This window comes from Scyliorhinus canicula, chromosome 7 (genome assembly GCF_902713615.1).
Source record: "Scyliorhinus canicula chromosome 7, sScyCan1.1, whole genome shotgun sequence".
Lineage (NCBI taxonomy): Eukaryota > Metazoa > Chordata > Chondrichthyes > Carcharhiniformes > Scyliorhinidae > Scyliorhinus > Scyliorhinus canicula.
The window spans coordinates 95,990,125-96,007,566 of NC_052152.1; the positions used below are offsets into that span (position 1 = coordinate 95,990,125).

General features: G+C 48.8%; 1 protein-coding gene across 1 annotated transcript in view; it reads left to right on the forward strand.

Moving 5' to 3' along the window:
• The window catches only part of LOC119969209 (adhesion G-protein coupled receptor G2-like), a 280,716-nt gene that overhangs the window by 193,480 nt on the left and 69,794 nt on the right, over positions 1-17,442 (forward strand). Inside the window, exons 40-47 of the mRNA XM_038802509.1 lie at positions 1,215-1,253; positions 2,588-2,626; positions 3,140-3,187; positions 4,056-4,094; positions 10,116-10,154; positions 10,673-10,720; positions 11,431-11,469; positions 17,359-17,397. Of these exons, the coding sequence (XP_038658437.1) occupies positions 1,215-1,253; positions 2,588-2,626; positions 3,140-3,187; positions 4,056-4,094; positions 10,116-10,154; positions 10,673-10,720; positions 11,431-11,469; positions 17,359-17,397 (330 nt within the window). The remainder of the gene's footprint in view (positions 1-1,214; positions 1,254-2,587; positions 2,627-3,139; positions 3,188-4,055; positions 4,095-10,115; positions 10,155-10,672; positions 10,721-11,430; positions 11,470-17,358; positions 17,398-17,442) is intronic.

Below are 17,442 nucleotides of genomic sequence, written 5' to 3' on the forward strand. Positions count from 1 at the left end.
CCCTGCCGGGTCGGAGAATTGCCGGGGAGGAGGCGTGAATCCCGTCCCCGTGGGCCGCTGAATTCTCCGGCACCGGAGATTCGGCGGGGGCGGGAATCGCGCCACGCCTATTGGCGGGCCCCCCCCGGCGATTCTCCAGGCCGGGATGGGCTGAAGTCCCACTGCTATAATGCCTGTCCCGCTTGTGTGAATCAAACCACCTCCCTTACCGGCGGGACTGGTAGCACGGGTGGGCTCCGGGGGGCGCGTGACAATCTGGCCCCATGGAATGCCCCCATGGTGGCCTGGCCCGCGATTGGGGCCCAACGATCCACGGGCAGGCCTGTGCCGTAGGGGAGTCTTTTCCTTCTGCATTGGCAATAGCCTCCGCGATGGCTGATGGGGAAGTGACCCCCTCCCCTGCACATGCACGGTGATGACGTCAGCAGCCGCTGACGCTCTCGCGCATGTGCGGAATTCCGCCGGATGGCATGGCGCCTGAGGCCTTCCACGCCATCTGGTGGGACGGGAACCACTCCAGCGCGGGCCAAGCCCCTCAAGGTGAGGGCTTGGCCCCTAAAGGTGCGGAGAAATCCACTGCATCCCGCCGGGCCCCCTGTCCCACCGGGTAGGGGAAAATCAAGACCCTGATGTTGAAATTGAATGGCTATGTCCAAAGATGTACAGGTTAGGTATGTTGGCCATGCTAAATTGTCCCTTAATATCCAAAGGTTAGGTGTAGCTACAGGTTTGGCAGAACCAATTTTTCAGGCTCCAAACTAAACCATGAGAACTCTCTGAATTAAAAATAATTTCTGCTCATCTTGCATTTGGTAATTTTTCTAATTACCTTAATTCCATTCACTCTGGATACTTACCATATTCCTTGTCAATACAGTCTCATGTAGGACTGTTCCCCCAATGTCTATAATTTCTGACAATGTTGAAGCTCTTCAAGTCAATGCTAGGCATCAATAAAAAACTATATTTTGCAATGTATATTGTGTTCTGAACAAACGGCCAACCCATTATCCACATGTTGCACTTATTAAGATTCAGTGTCAGCAGGAGAGCTGACTTTGCTGTGGAGCATTGTCCACTCGATTTATACCTCAGCCATTTTCCTATTCAGTGAATCTGGGCAGGTTTAGAAAAGGTCCATTCAGATAACCCAAGGATTGATGGAGCTGGAAATCTACCACATTCGACCTAACCCCTTGTAATCTTTTTTACAGGGAATTCCTTCACCAATACGGCAACCTTCCCCGTGACAGGTAATTGCAAATTGTCGATGAGGAGCCAAATTTTTTTTTAAAATGGCAGTTTAATTAAAATATCTGAAATGACTTCTCATCACAACCCAAGACAGAACAACTGTTCCTCTGAAAATTATCAGTGGCAGGAAAGTAATGAGAAGATCAGTGAATATGAGCATTAATATTACAATTATTAAAATTTGTTCCCATAGTACTAATTTCAATTCAAATATTGGCTCAGAATAAACAGGCTGGATCTATTTTCTTTGTTCTTTATCCTTAGAAATGTTTTAGACAGTTTTAGATAGAGGATCGGTGCAGGCTTGGAGGGCCGAAGGGCCTGTTCCTGTGCTGTAAATTTTCTTTGTTCTTCTTTTCATTGTTCTTATTTGACTCATAAAGCACATAACATTATACAATCAAATCCTGAAGTAGAACCCAGTGTCATATTCAATATATAATTTACTAAATAATGTTGTGGACAGGGTGTGGCTTTTGATTGTCTGATCTGAAATCCTCTTGTGAACAGAACTATTGTTGATGTGACACCTTCTCCACAGATGATGATAGGTATTGATAATGTGCTCTTTGAGCATATTTCCAAAAATGGAAATAATAAATCTGATGTTGTACCTAATTATGAAAAGCACTCTCGGATATAGTTGATGTGATTATAATCAAATCACACTGTAGAGATGGAGGGCCCCCTAGGGTGTGTTTTCTGGCAGTGCTGGTGGCTTGCCTTTGCCGCTGCGAGATCTTCCAGTCCCTGTGCCTGTGATCACTACATGGATGTGTCAAACAACTAGTCCCCCTCTCCTGATCTTTTCCTCTGTAAATGTATCTTTTCAAGAATGCTGTTAGAATGGAATCTGCTTTCACTAATTTTTCAGGCGCTGCAATCTAAACCATAAGACTTTCCCATTCAAACCAATTATTCTGCATCTTACTTCAAGTACTTTTACTAATTAACCTAGAATTCAGACTGGATATCTACTATAATACCAGTGGATACAGTCTCATGTAAGACTGTGTCAAAAATGTCTATAGTTTCCGACAATATTGAAGAGTTTAGAGTCAAGCTGGGATCATTGAAGAAAGGCATTTTGCAATGTTGACGGTGTTGTGAACCAAGGGCTGTTAATCACATGCTGCACTTGATAAAACCAAATTGTCAGCAGAAGAGCTGACCTAGCAATAGCATGTTGTCCACCTGGTAAACAACTCAGCCATTTTCATATTCACTGACTTTGGGCAGGTTTACAAAAGGTCCATTCTGTCAGGTTAACTTAAGGGACGATATAGCTAGAAATGTACCACATCCGAACCAACACCTTGTAATCTTTTAACAGGGAATTTGCAGACCAATGCGGCAACCTCACCCCTGACAGGTAACTGCAAATAGGAGACTGAGAGCTTGAAATTTAATTTAGATATTTTCGCAAATTAGGCCATAACAACTTGTTGACTAAAAACAATTTCTTCTCATGTTCTCTCTCGTATTTTTCAATGGTTCAAAAATAATCAGTCGAATGCTTGTAAAAGGCATGTCTTGTCACCAGAGGGTGAAATGGCAGTTTGGTGTGAGTGCATGGTTTCTGGATGTGTGGAGGAAATTCAGGATATATCGACGTTCCTCTGAACGTTATTGCTGGCACAATTTTACGGGATATCAATAACTAGGAATCAATGTTAATATTTCTGAAATTAGTTCTGATTTCAATTCATGAGTGGCACTGAAGGAATCGTCTGGATCTATCAAACTCATGAAACATTTCTCATCTTGGAATATGGTCCTAAAGAAATTCAGTTGTTTCATGACCTGTGGACATTTTACAAAGTAATGTTGTGAATAGGTTGTGAGGGCTGATTGTCTAATCTGATCTCGGGCTCTTTCCTTACAGCTAACAGCACTACTATTAATGTGACATCATCTGCACAGAATACAACAGGTACAGAAAATGTCCTCTTCAAATACATTACAGTAAGAACTCTTACAACACCAGGTTAAAGTCAAACAGGTTTGTTTCAAACACTAGCTTTCGGAGCACTGCTTTCACCTGGACTTTAACCTGGTGTTGTTAGACTTCTTACTGTGCTCATCCCAGTCCAACGCAGCGTCTCCACATCAAATACATTAAGAATATATGACACCTGATACAGAAAATAGGTAGTTTAGCTGCAGGAAGCTGCTGATGTGATTTGAATGGAATCATAGAGGAGGCTGTTTTGCTCATGGTGTCCATGGCAGATCTTTGTCTGATTTATCCAGTCAGCCACACTGCTCTGATTTTTCACCATTTCCTCTTTTCCAGTATTTCTCCAGTTCTCTTTTTAATGTTACAACAGAATCTACGTTTTGACTATGAACTCCAACCCTTGTCAGCTCACTGTGTTAAATTAATTGCTCTTATCTCCCCTCTACTTCTTTTGGTAATAATTTTCAATCATGTCATCTTATCACAGACCAGCCTGACAATGGCTACAGTTTTCCATAATGATCACACCCTTTAATGTGTCGAAACTCCTGCAATGTCCAAACTGTGACAGTCAAACTCAGTATCAACTCATGCCGACATTAAATACAATTAAAAGCTTTGTAACCGATCGGCCCTGTCTCCGAGCAAAGTACAGCTCTTGGAGGCAATTTTCAGTATCAGCAGAGGTGGACAGCCTGCAGTGCTAGATAGGAAACTGCTGCATATTCCAGTTGATTTTCTTAACCACTGACATTCTCTAAAAGGCCAGTTTGCCATGTTAGCTCCTGAGGGCAACAGAAATCTGCCCCATCCAACCAAACTGTTTGTTATCTCTTTGCAGGGAACTCCTTTACCACTATTACCACCGCATCTGTGACAGGTAATTGCAAATAGCTGCTTGCGGAGATTAATATTTTGGAAATGACCATTGTATATTTATGAACAGAGTTTGACTTTGTTTAATTGACTCTATGTGTGTACCTGTGCTCCTACTCGTTAATGCATATTGACAAATTCCAGCTCCTCTGTTCATTTGGAGGCAGCATCTCATAGAATCATAGAATTTACAGTGCTGAATGAGGCCATTCGGCCCATCGAGTCTGCACTGGACCTTCGAAGGAACTACCCATTCCACACTTTCACCCTCTCCCCGTAACCCAGTAACCCAACTTCACCTTTTTGGACACTAAGGGCAATTTAGAATGGCCAATCTGCCTAACCCGCTCATCTTTCGACCCTGGGAGGAAACCGGAGCACCCGTAGGAAACCCACGCACACACGGGGCAAACGTGCAGATGCCGCGCAGACAGTGACCCATGCCAGGAATCGAACCTGGGACCCTGGAGCTGTGAATCAACTATGCTACTATACTACCGTGCTACCATGTGCAAGACGCACAACAATACACAAGGAGTGGGATTCTCCTTTCCGGGGAATACGTCCCCATGCCGGTGGGCGAACCGGTGCCTACCACTCTGGCGTCAACAGCCCCCGAAAGTACTCCAAACGGCGCCGGCGTGGTTCCACGCATTCGCAGACTGGCCGCCGTATTCTGGCGCATGCACAGGGGGTTGTCTTTTTGCGCCGTCCAAGGCGGAGCCCTGCAGGGCCCGGCGTGGAAGGAAGGAGTACCCCAACAGCCCAGGCCCGCCCTCGTCGGCTGCCGAATTCTCCGGCGTCGGGGTTTTGGACCCCCCCCCCAGCGATTCTCCGGCCCACGATGGGCAGAGTGGCCGCCTGTTTTCGGCGGGTCCCATCGGCATGAATCACATCAGGTCCTTACCGGCAGGACATGGCTCCACAGATGGCCTGCAGAGGCCTTGTTGGGGGGGGGGGGCTGGCCCCGGAGGTTGCCCCCACGGTGGCCTGGCCCGCGATTGGGGCCCACTGATCCGCGGGCGGGCCTGTGACGTGGGGGCACTCTTTCCCTCTGCACCGCCCGTTGTCAACCTCCGTCATGGCCGGTGCGGAGAAGAACCCCCCCTGCGCATGCAGTGGGATGACGCTAGCGCACACTGGCACTCCCGCGCATGTGCCAACTTCTGCCGACCGGTGGACGCCCTTAGGCGCCGATTGTTGTGGTGCCAAGCCCTTCCGCGCCTGCTGGCATGACAGCAAACACTCTGCCGCCGGCCTAGCCACTGAGGTGCGAAGGATTCCACACCTTCGTGGCGGCCCGACACCGGAGTGGTTCACGCCACTCCTTGGCGCCAGAGTGGCTCAACGTGCCGGTTCGCGGAGAATCCTGCCCAATATCCAAATTCGCTGTCTTGTTATAAACCCGGGGTGGGATTCTCTGACCCTGAGGCTAAGAGTTGACGGTGTCATAAATGCTGTCGTGTTTTTCGACGGCGTTAACATGGCCTCAGGATTATCAATTCTGGCCCCTACAGGGGGCCAGCATGGCACTGGAGCGACCCATGCCGCTCCAGGTGCTGATCCTGGCGTTAACTGAGTGCTGCGTGGTCCGCGCATGCGCAATGGGACCGGTGCTAACGTGCGCGTGCGCAGTGACTCCCTTCTCCGCTCTGCCCCCGACACAACATGGCATAGGGCTAAAGCAGCCAGTGCAAAAGAAAGGAGGCCCCTGGGCCAAGAGGCCGACCCACCGATCGGTGTGCCCTGATCGTGGGCCAGGACACAACTTAGGCCCCTCCCGGCTCCAAACTAAATCATAAGAACTCTCCGAATTAAAAATAATTTCTCCTCATTTTACATTTGGCAATTTTGCTAATTACCTTAAATCCATTCACTTTGGATACCTACCATGTTCCTAGTCGATACAGCCTCATGTAGGCCTGTTCCCCTCATGTCTATAATTTCCTAAAATATTAAAGCTCTTCAAGTCAATGCTCGGCATCAGTAAAGAACGCTTGGCGGAATTCTCCGCAAGGCCCGACGCCGTCGTGAAACCCGGAGAGTTTCACGACGGTGTCGGAGGCCGCTCCTGGCCCCCAATTCCCTCCCCCCCCCCCCCCCCCCCGGGGGGCTAGGAGGGCCGTGCCGTAAATCTCGGCCGCTGGGCCATGTCGCTGGCGTCATCACGCACCGAGAATGACCCGGCCGGCGTGCCTAATGACGTCAGCCGCGCATGCGCAGGTTGGCCCGAGACAACCCGCGCATGCACGGCTGACGTCACGACGGCTGACGGCTCAAACCCGCGCATGCGCGGTTGCCGTCTTCCCCTCCGCTGCCCCGCAAGACAGCGGAGGGGAAAGAGTGCGTCCCTTTGAGACGCCGGCCCGACGATCGTCGGGCACCGATTGCGGGCCAGTCCCCTCCCGAACACAGCCGTGGTGCTCACTCTCCTCTCTGCTCCCCACAAGCCACCAAACAGCTGCTGGCGCCATGTTCACGCCGGAAGCGACCAGGTGTGGTTACCGCCGGCGTGAACTGGTTGGGAACAGCAGGCCGCTCGGCCCATCTGGGTCGGAGAATCGCGGGTCGCCGTGAAAAAAGGCGGCCCGCGATTCTCCGAGCGGCATGTCGCAAAACGTGACACGCCATTTGGGGGGGGGTGGGAGAATTACGGGGGGTGCCAGAGCGGCCCTCCCGCGATTCTCTCACCCGGCCTGGGAGCGGAGAAACGCACCCAATATTTTGCAATGTATATATATATTTTTAATATTTTTACTCTCCTTTTTCACATTTTCTCCTGAATTTACACCCACCAACAATAAACAATAATCAGCAACAAATATGTCAAACCCCATAACAATAACAACGATCCCATCCTCCCACCAGCCCCCAAACATCAGCCTGCATGTTTACATAAACAAATGACAAAAAGGAATCAGGGATTATTAATAGTCACCCTTAATACACACAGCCCCCTTCCCCCCCAACCCTCCCACCCACCCCCTCAACTAATGTTCGATGTTATCCAATTCTTGAAAGTGAATAATGAATAATGCCCATGACTTGTAGAACCCATCCATCCTTCCCCTCAGTTCAAACTTAACCTTCTCAAGGGTCAAGTATTCCAACATGTCCCCCCCCCCCCCCCCCCCCCCCCCCCGCCACGCCAGGGCACAGGGTGGAGAGGCTGCTCTCCATCCCAGCAGGAACCGCCGTTGGGTGATCAACGAGGCGAAGGCTACGATATCTGCCTCCGCACTCATTTCCAAACATGGATGGATCGACACCCCGAATATGGCCTCCCGAGGACCCGGGACCAGTTTCACGTGCACCACCTTCGAAATTACCCTGAAAACATCCTTACAGTGATCCTCCAGCTTTGAACAGGACCAAAACATTTGAACGTGATTAGCCCCCCACCCCCCCCCCACAATGCTCACACACATCTTCTACTCCTTCAAAGAATCGGCTCATCCTCGCCCTCGTGAGGTGTGCTCTGTATACCATCTTCAGCTGTATCATCTCCAACCATGCACACGAGGTGGAGGCATTCACTCTCCGGAGCACCTCACACCAGACTCCCTCCTCTATAACCACTCCCAACTCTTCCTCCCACTTTGCTTTGATCCCCTCCAGTGGTGCCTTATCATCTTCCAAAATAGCTCCGTAAACCGCTGACACTACCCCCTTCTCCAGTCCCCTTGTCATCAGCACCTCCTACAGCAATGTGGAGGCCGGTTCCTCCGCGAAGTTCTGTATCTCCTTCCTGCATGTATCTAAACATTTCTCCCTGCTCCAGCCCATACTTCGCTTCCAGCTCCCGAAAGGCCTGACCCATAGCCACATGTTGCACTTATTAAGATTCATAGTGTCAGCAGTAGAGCTGACTTTGCAGTACAAAATTGGCCACCAGGTGGACACCTTCAGCCATTTTCTTAGTTACTGAATTTGGCAGGTTTAGAAAAGGTCCATTCTGCCAGATAACCCAAAGAGTGATGTAGCTGGAAATCTACCACATTCGACATAACCCACTGTAATCGTTTTTGCAGTGAATTCCTTTACCAATACGGCAACCTTACCCGTGACAGGTAACTGCAAATTGCTGATTAGGAGACTAATACTACAAAAATGTCTGCTGTCCATTAATTAAAATGCCTGAAATGACTACTCATCAATCCCAAGTCAGAAAACTGTTCCTCTCAAAAGTATCAGTGCCAGAAAAGTATTGAGAAGATCAGCGAATATTAGAATTAATATTACAATTATTAAAATTTGCTCCCATTGTACTAATTTCAATTCAGATACTGGCTCAGAATGAACAGTCTGGATCTTTTTGACTCATGAACAACATAACATTTAGCAATCCAATCCTGAAGTAGAACCCAGTGTGATTTTCTGTGCATAATTTACCAAATAATGTTGTGGACAGGCTTTTGATTGTCTGACCTGCAATCCTCCAGTGAACAGCACGATTGTTGATGTGACACCTTCTCCACAGATGATCACAGATGATAACAAAACAAGAAATCATGGGCAGGATTCTCCATTACCGACACCATAATCGGCGACCAGGCAGAGAATCCTTTTTTATGACTGAACTGGGGGCGGTGCTGGATTTTGGATGCTCCGTCCCCTACAGAACAGCATCCTCGGGGAGTATGCTGCACGCTGTTTAGACGGCCTTAGGACGTCACCGGAAGGCCCTCCCCCGATGCTCTGCCCCGAAGGCCCGAGTTCACAATGGCACAGCTCACTTGTGCTCTCAATTTTTGTCAGCCTCACGTGGTGGCTGCGGGCTGTGGCCAGTGACGCCACAGTCGGGGGGGGGGGGGGGAGCTGTGCCGTTGTCAAGTGGAGGCTTCGGCGAGGGCTTGGGGGGGGGGGACTGGTGGAGGTAGTCCAGGGGCGCCGAGGGTAGGTCCCGGGGGCAAATACTGGCAGATCAGGCCCGCGTGCGGCTGGCGCCATGTTGTACGGCAAACATGATGCAGGTCGTCGCCATGCGCATGTGCGGCCACGGACCCGGCCATTCTCCCGCTGTATTTGGCACGGGAGCCGTTGGTTTTAGCCGCGCTGCTGCTAGGCCCTCACTGGCCTGGAATTGTGAGGGTTCAGCTCTGATTTTGCCACTTTTGCCACGCTGCCACATTGGCGTCAGCACTTAGCCACAAATCGAGAATATAGCTGAATAAATTTGATGTTATACCTAATTATGAAAAGCACTCAAGGAAATTGTTGATGTGATTATAATCAAATCACACAGGAGAGATGGAGGACCCCCGTGGTGTGTTTTCTGGCAGTGCTGGCGGCTTGCCTTTGCCGCTGGTGAAATCTTCCAGTCCCACTGAATTCCACCCATCCGGCTGCTGTGGAACCCGCCACAGACGTCACCTTCTTACGGAGCAGAAGATCCGACTGGCGGAAAAGGCTGCAAAATCCCACCCAGAAGTGATTTGGCTCCCTGTGCCTGTGATCACTCTATGGATCTACCAAATAACTAGTCCCCCTCCTGCTCTTTTCCTCTGTAAATGTATCTTTTCAAGGGTGCTGTTAGAATGGAATCTGCTTTCACTAGTTTTTCAGGCACTGCAATCTAAACCATAAGACTTTCCCATTCAAACCAATTATTCCACATCTTACTTCAAGTACTTTTACTAATTAACCTAGAATTCAGACTGGATATCTACTATAATACCAGTGGATACAGTCTCATGTAAGACTGTGCCAAAAATGTCTATAGGTTCCGACAATATTGAAGTCTTTAGAGTCAAGCTGGGATCATTGAAGAACGGCATTTTGCAATGTTGATTGTGTTGTGAACCAAGGGTCATTAATCACATGCTGCACTTGTTAAAATCCACATTATCAGCAGAAGAGCTGACATTGCAATAGCATGTTGGCCATCTGGTATATAATTCAGTCATTTTCAAATTCACTGACTTTGGGCAGGTTTAAAAAAGGTCCATTCTGTCAGATTAAGCGAAGGGGTGATGAAGCTGGAAATCTATCACATCTGAATTAACCGCTTGTAATCTTTTAACAGGGAATTTGCGTACCAATGCGACAACCTCACCCCTGACAGGTAATTGCAAATAGGAGACTGAGAGCGTTAAAATTATAATAGTTCTTTTTTCAAAGCAGGCCACAACAATTTGCTGACTAAAAACAATTTCTTCTCGTCTTTTCTCTCGCATTTTTCAATGGTTCAAAAATAATCAGTCGAATGCTTGTAAAAGGCATGTCTTGTCACCAGAGGGTGAAATGGCAGTTTGGTTTGAGTGTATGGTTTCTGGATGTGTGGAGGAAATTCAGGATATAACAACGTTTGTCTGAACGTTATCACTGGCACAATTTTATGGAGTATCGATAACTTGGGATCAATGTTAATGTTTCTGAAATGAGTTCTGCTCAGGCTGACTTAAATTCATGAGTGGCAGTGAAGCAATCATCTGGATCTGTCAAACACATGAAATATTTCTCATCTTGGAATATGGTCCTAAAGAAATTCAGTTGTTCCATCACCTGTGGACATTTTACAAAGTAAAGTTGTGAACAGGGTTTGAGGGCTGATTGATCTGAAATCGGTGTCTTTCCTTACAGCTAACAGCACTACTATTAATGTGACATCACCTGCACAGAACACAATAGGTACGGAATATGTCCTCTTCGAATATATTAAAAATATATGACAGCTGATTCTGAAAATGGGTAGTTAAACTGCAGGAAGCTGCTGATGTGATTTGAATAGAATCATAGAGGAGGCTGTTTTGCTCATGGTGTTAATGGCAGATCTTTGTAAGAGTTATCCAGTTAGCCACACTGCTCTGATTTTTCACCATTTCCTCTTTTCCAGTATTTCTCCAATTCCTTTTTTAAATTTACAGCAGAATTTACATTTTGACTGTGGACTCTAACCCATGTCAGCTCACTGTGTTAAATTAATTGCTCTCATCTCCCCTCTACTTCTTTTGGTAATAATTTTCAATCATGTCATCTTATCACAGACCAGCCTGACAATGGCTACAGTTTTCAACAATGATCACACCCTTTAATATGTCGAATCTCCTGCAATGTCCAAACTGTGACAGTCAAACTCAGTATCAACTCATGCCGACATTAATAAAACTTCAAAACTTTGTAACCGATCGGCCCAGTCTCCGAGCAAAGTATAGCTTTTGGAGGCAATTTTCAGTATCAGCAGAAGTGGACAGCCTGCAGAGCTAGATAGGAAACTGCTGTATATTCCCGTTGATTTTCTTAACCAATGACATTCTCTAAAAGGCCAGTTTGCCATGTTAGGTCCTGAGGGCAATAGAAATCTGCACCATCCAACCAAACTGTTTGTTATCTCTTTACAGGGAACTCCTTCACCACTATTACCACCGCATCTGTGACAGGTAATTGCAAATAGCTGTTTATGGAGATTAATATTTTTGAAATGTCTACTGTACATTTATGAACAAAGTTTGGCTTTGTTTATTTGACTGTATGCATGTACCTATGCCGCTACTCACCCATGTATATTGACAAATTCCAGCTCCTCTGTTCATTTGGAGGCAGCATCTCATAGAATCATAGAATTTACAGTGCTGAATGAGGCCATTCAGCCCATCGACTCTGCACCGGCCCTTGGAAAGAGCACCCTACCCAAGCCCACACTCCCACCCTATCCCATTAACCCAGTTACCCCACTTAACCTTTTGGAACACCAAGGACAATTCAGCATGGCCAATCCGCCTAACCCGCACATCTTTGGACTGTGGGAGGAAACCGGAGCACCCGGAGGAAACCCACGCACACACGGGGAGAACGTGTAGACTCCGCACAGACAGTGACCCAAGCCGGGAATCGAACCTGGGACCCTGGAGCTGTGAAGCAACTGTACTAACCACTATACTACCGTGCTACCGTGTGCATCTCCTTTCAGATGCACAACAATACACAAAGTCTGGTCAAATATTATTTTCCAAATCCACTGTCTTGTCACAAACCCATTGTCAATGATACAAGAAACTGCAAAACATGCCGACATGGTTCTTAAGAATAACTGGTAGAGTATTGTGCACCAGCTCAACAGCAGCAACTCTGTACAACTGGTAAAATTATTTACAACACATAAGTAAGCAACTGTTTGTGGGGGGGGGGGGGGGGGAGGGAGGGGGATGGAGACTGGGGAGGTAGATGTACATTTGGGTGCCGGAGAAACAATTATAGTGGGCAATACTCGAATGGGTTTGGTGTTGGTGTTGTCACTTGCTTCTCCCAGACGGAGCTCGCTGCCGTTGTTGTCTCGCGCTCACCTCCGCTTCAGTCGTTCGTCCCATCTTTCGCCTGTATTCTCCTTGTTCTCTGTTCCTGTAGATGCCAAGTTTGTTATCGTATCCCGTGCCCTCCTTCCGGCTATCATTTCCCTGCCTCCCCCCCCAATTCCTGGTTCTCCTCTCTTGTTCCCTGTCCCTTCCCTTCCCTCCTCCCCCGCCTCCTGTGGTTCACCTTTCTTTCTTCTTAGGTTCAGCTGTCCCCTCTCCCAGTCTATCTCTCTCATGCTTTGGCTACTTTCCCTGATTCTTGGCTACCTGGCTATTCTTCTGCTTGTTCGTTAGCCACAAACAGGTCCCGGAACAATTGGGTGAATGGCTCCCACGTTCTGTGGAAGCCGCCATCTGACTCTCGGATGGCGAATTTGATTTTCTCCATTTGGAGAGATTCCGAGAGGTCGGCCAGCCAGTCTGCAGCTCTGGGTAGTGCTGCTGACCGCCAGCCAAACAGGATTCTACGGCGGGCGATCAGGGAGGCAAAGGCAAGGGCGTCCGCACTCCTCCCCAGGAATAGATCTGGCTGGTCTGAAACCCCGAAGACCACCTCTTTCGGGCATGGCTCCACCCTTATCCCAAGCACTTTGGACATTGCCTCGAAGAAGGCAATCAAAATATGGGTATAGTTTACACATGTTTGGACGATATTCCAGGTAACCGGCCATTCTTCTGGAAATTATAAACGGCAGAATTTTAATGAGAAGATGAGGGACTTTGAGAATTAATATTACAATTTTAAATATTTGTTCACTTTGTGCTTATTTCAATTCAAATATTGGCTGTGGAGGAACGGTCCTGATTTATTCAACTCATGAAAATTGTAACTTTTTGTAATCAGTAATTCCTCTGTGTCACATTGTGTGTAGAATTTACAAAATGATGTTGTGGACGGGGTGTAGATTGTCTGATCTGATATCCCATATTGAACAGACTGTTGTTAATGTGATGCCTTCTCCACAGTCACCCGCCAGGAGAATCGCTGGGGAGGAGGGGGGGGCGGGAGGGGGGGGGGCGGGGGGGCGCGGCGTGAATCTCGCCCTGCCGCTCCGATTCCAGCTGCCGAATTCTCTGGCACCGGTTTTCAGGTGGAGGCGGGGATTGCGACGCGTTGGTCGGGTGCCGTTGGCAGCGGTCCCCCCGGCAATTCTCCGGGTCCCGATGGGCCGAGCAGCCACCTGTTTTTGGCCAGTCCTGCCGGCGTGAAATAGACAAGGTCCATTCCGGTGGGACCTGGCTTGGAGGGTGGCCTGAGGAGTCCTCGGGAGGGATACAGCCCGGGAGGAGCCCCCCACGGTGGACTGGCCCGCAATCATGACCCACCGATCTGTAGGCAGGCCTGTGCCGTGGGGGCACTGATTCCCTCCGCGCCGGCCTCGGTAAGGCTCCGCCATGGCATGCGCGGAGAAGAAACCTCCTGTGCATGCGCAGGGACCACGGCAGTGATTCTGCCCATGCGCCAGAGCATGCTGGCGTCCTGCACATGTGCCAACTAGCGCCAGCCCACAGCAGCCCTTCGACGCCATTTGGCATGGTGCCAACCCCTCCAGCGCCAGCCTAGCCCCCGGATGTGCGGAGGATTCCGCACCTTCCGGGGGGCCGATGCCGGAATGGCTCACGCCACTCTTTGGCGCTGGTATGGCCCGCCCCGCCGATTGCGGGAGAGTGCCGCCCCTGATGTTGAAATTGAATGGCTAAGTCTAAAGATGTGCTGGTTAGGTAGGTTGGCCATGCTAAATTACCCCTTAGTCTGCAAAAGCTAGGTGTAGATAAGGGGGTGGGACAGGGGAGTGGGCCTGGGTAGGGTGGTCTTTCCGAGGGTCAGTGCAGACTTGATGGGCCGAATAGACTCTTTTTGCGCAGTAGATACTCTATGATTCTAAGCGTGATATAAAACTGGTGACGGATTATAATTGGATCATACCGAAGGAGGCTATTTGGTTCATTGTGTCTGTCATGGCTTCAGATTTCACCAATTTTTCAGGCTCCTAACTAAATCATAAGAACTCTCCAAATTTGAAATAATTTCTCCTCATTTTATATTTTGCACATTTGCTAATTACCTTAACTCCATTCTCTCTGGATACCTACCATATTTCCAGTCGATAAAGCCTCATGTAGGCATGTTCCCTAATGTCTATAATTTCCTAAAATGTTGAAGCTCTTCAAATCAATGCTCAGTATCATTAAAGAACCAGGGGCGAAATTCTCCGCCCCCCACGACGGGTGGGAGAATAGCGGGAGGGCCTTCCCGACATTTTTGCCGCCCTCCCGCTATTCTCCCACCCCCCCGCCGAAGTCCCGACCCGAATCGCTGCCGCCGTTTTTTTACGGCCGGCAGCGATTCTCAGCTGTTAGATGGGCCGAAGTCCCAGCCCTTTACGCCGTTTTTACGAACGGCAAACACACCTGGTCTTGCCGTTCGTAAAAACGGCGTGACTAACTCGCTATTAATAACCATGGCACCGATTGGCACGGCCGTACCACGGCCGTGCCAAGGGTGCCATGGGCCCGCGATCGGTGGGCACCGATCGCGGGCAGCGGGCCCGATGCCCGCGCACTACTTGTCCTTCCGCCGCCCCGCAGTATCCATTCGCGGGGCGGCTGAGGGGCAACCCGGCCCGCGCATGCGCGGGTTTCGCGCAAAAACGCGATGACGTCACCCGCTCATGCGCGGGTTGGAGTCTTCCAAACTGCGCATGCGCGGCTGACGTCATATGACGCGTCAGCCGGCGCTAACTCCGGCAAGCGGGCTTAACGATTTTCGTTAAGCCTGTCTTGCCGGAGCCTACGGCGTCGGGCTGCTAGCCCCGACCGGGGACCAGAATCGGTCCCCGGTCGGGAAGGGGCGCGCTGCCGTAAAACCCGCCCGGGTTTTACGGCAGCTTTACGATTTCTCCCGTTTTGGGAGAATCGCGCCCTATATTTTTCCATGTATACTGTGGTGTGAGCCAAAGGCCTGACCCATAGCCACATGTTGCACTTATTAAGATTCATAGTGATTCATTAAGATTCAGCAGGAGAGCTGACTTGGCAGTAAAGCATTGGCCACCTGGTAGACACCTCAGCCATTTTCTTAGTCACTGAATTTGGCAGTTTTAGAAAAGGTCCATTCTGCCAGATAACCCAAAGAGTGATGTAGCTGGAAATCTACCACATTCAACATAACCCATTGTAATCGTTTTTTCAGGGAATTCCTTTACCAATACGGCTACCTTACCCATGGCAGGTAACTGCAAATTGCTGATTAGGAGATTAATACTTCAAAAATGTCTGCTGTCCATTAATTAAAATGCCTGAAATGACTACTAATCAAAACCCAAGTCAGAAAACCATTCCTCTGAAAGGTATCAGTGGCAGAAAAGTATTGGGAAGATCAGCGAATATTAGGATTAATATTACAATTATTAAAATTTGCTCCCATTGTACTAATTTCAATCCAGATATTGGCTCAGAATGAACCGTCTGGATCTTTTTGACTCATGAACAACATAACATTAAGCAATCAAATCCCTAAAATAGAACCCAGTATGATTTTCTGTATATAATTTACCTTAAAATGTTGTGGACAGGCTGTGGATTTTGATTGCCTGATCTGAAATCCTCCAGTGAATAGCAGGATTATAGATGTGACACATTCTCCACAGATTGTAACAGTTTTGTAATGTGCTCTTTGAGCATATTTACAAAACAAGAAATAATGGGCGGGATTCTCCGTTACCTGACGCCGATATCTTAATCGCCGATCGGATGGAGAATCCCCTTTTCCGAGCGAACTGGGGGCAGCGCCTGTTTTTGGATGCTCCGCCCCCTACAAAACAGGGAGTACACCGCACGCTGTTCGGACGGCCTCAGGACTTCACCTGAAGACCCTTTCCCGATGCTGCGCCCCCGATTGCCCGAGTTCACAATGGCACAGCTCACTTGTGCTCTTAGTTTTCATCAACCTTGTGTGGCAGCTGCGGACTGTGTACAGCGATGCCAGAGTCGGGGGGGGGGGGGGGGGGGGGGTTGGCGTGCCATTGCCAGGGGGAGCTTCGCGAGGCCTGGGGGAGACTGGTTGGGGTAGTCCAGGGGTGGCGAGGGTAGGTCCAAGGGGGGAAATACTGGCAGGTCGGGTTCGCGTGTGGCTGGCACCATGTTGTATAGTGCGATCGCAGCACGTCATCGCCAGGCGCATGCGCGTCCAAGGACCTGGCCATTCCCCCGCCGTTTTTGGCACGGAAGTCGGTGGTTTTACCATGGTGTGTTTTCTGGCAGTGCTGGCGGCTTGCCTTTGCCGCTGCGAAATCTTCCTGTCCCACTGAAGTCCACTCTATTTTGCGTGCCTCACCCATCCGGCTGCTGTGCAACACGCCACAGAGGTCACCTTCTTATGGAGCCGAAGATGCGACTGGAAAATCCCCAGAGGTGATTTGGCTCCCTGTGCCTGTGATCATTCTATGGATGTGCCAAATAACTAGTCCCCCTCTCCTGCTCTTTTCCTCTGTAAATGTATCTTTTCAAGATTGCTGTTAGAATGGAATCTGCTTTCACTAATTTTTCAGGCACTGCAATCTAAACCATGACTTTCCCATTCAAACCAATTATTCCACATCTTACTTCAAGTACTTTTACTAGTTACCAAACATTCAGACTGGATATCTACTATAATACCAGTGGATACAGTCTCATGTAAGACTGTGCCCTAAATGTCTATAGAATTGTGCAATGTTGAAGACTTTCGAGTCAAGCTGGGCATCATTGAAGAACGACATTTTGCAATGTAGATGGTGTTGTGAACCAAAGGTCATTAATCACATGGTGCACTTGTTAAAATCCACATTATCAGCAGAAGAGCTGATATTGCAACAGCAAGTTGGCCACCTGGTACATAACTCAGCCATTTTCATATTCACTGTCTTAGATTAACCTAAGGGCGATGTAGCTGGAAATCTGCCACATTTGAACTAACGCCTTGTAATCTTTTAACAGGGAATTTGCAGACCAAAGCGACGAACTCACCCGTGACAGGTAACTGCAAATAGGAGACTGAGATCATTAAAATTACATTCGTTC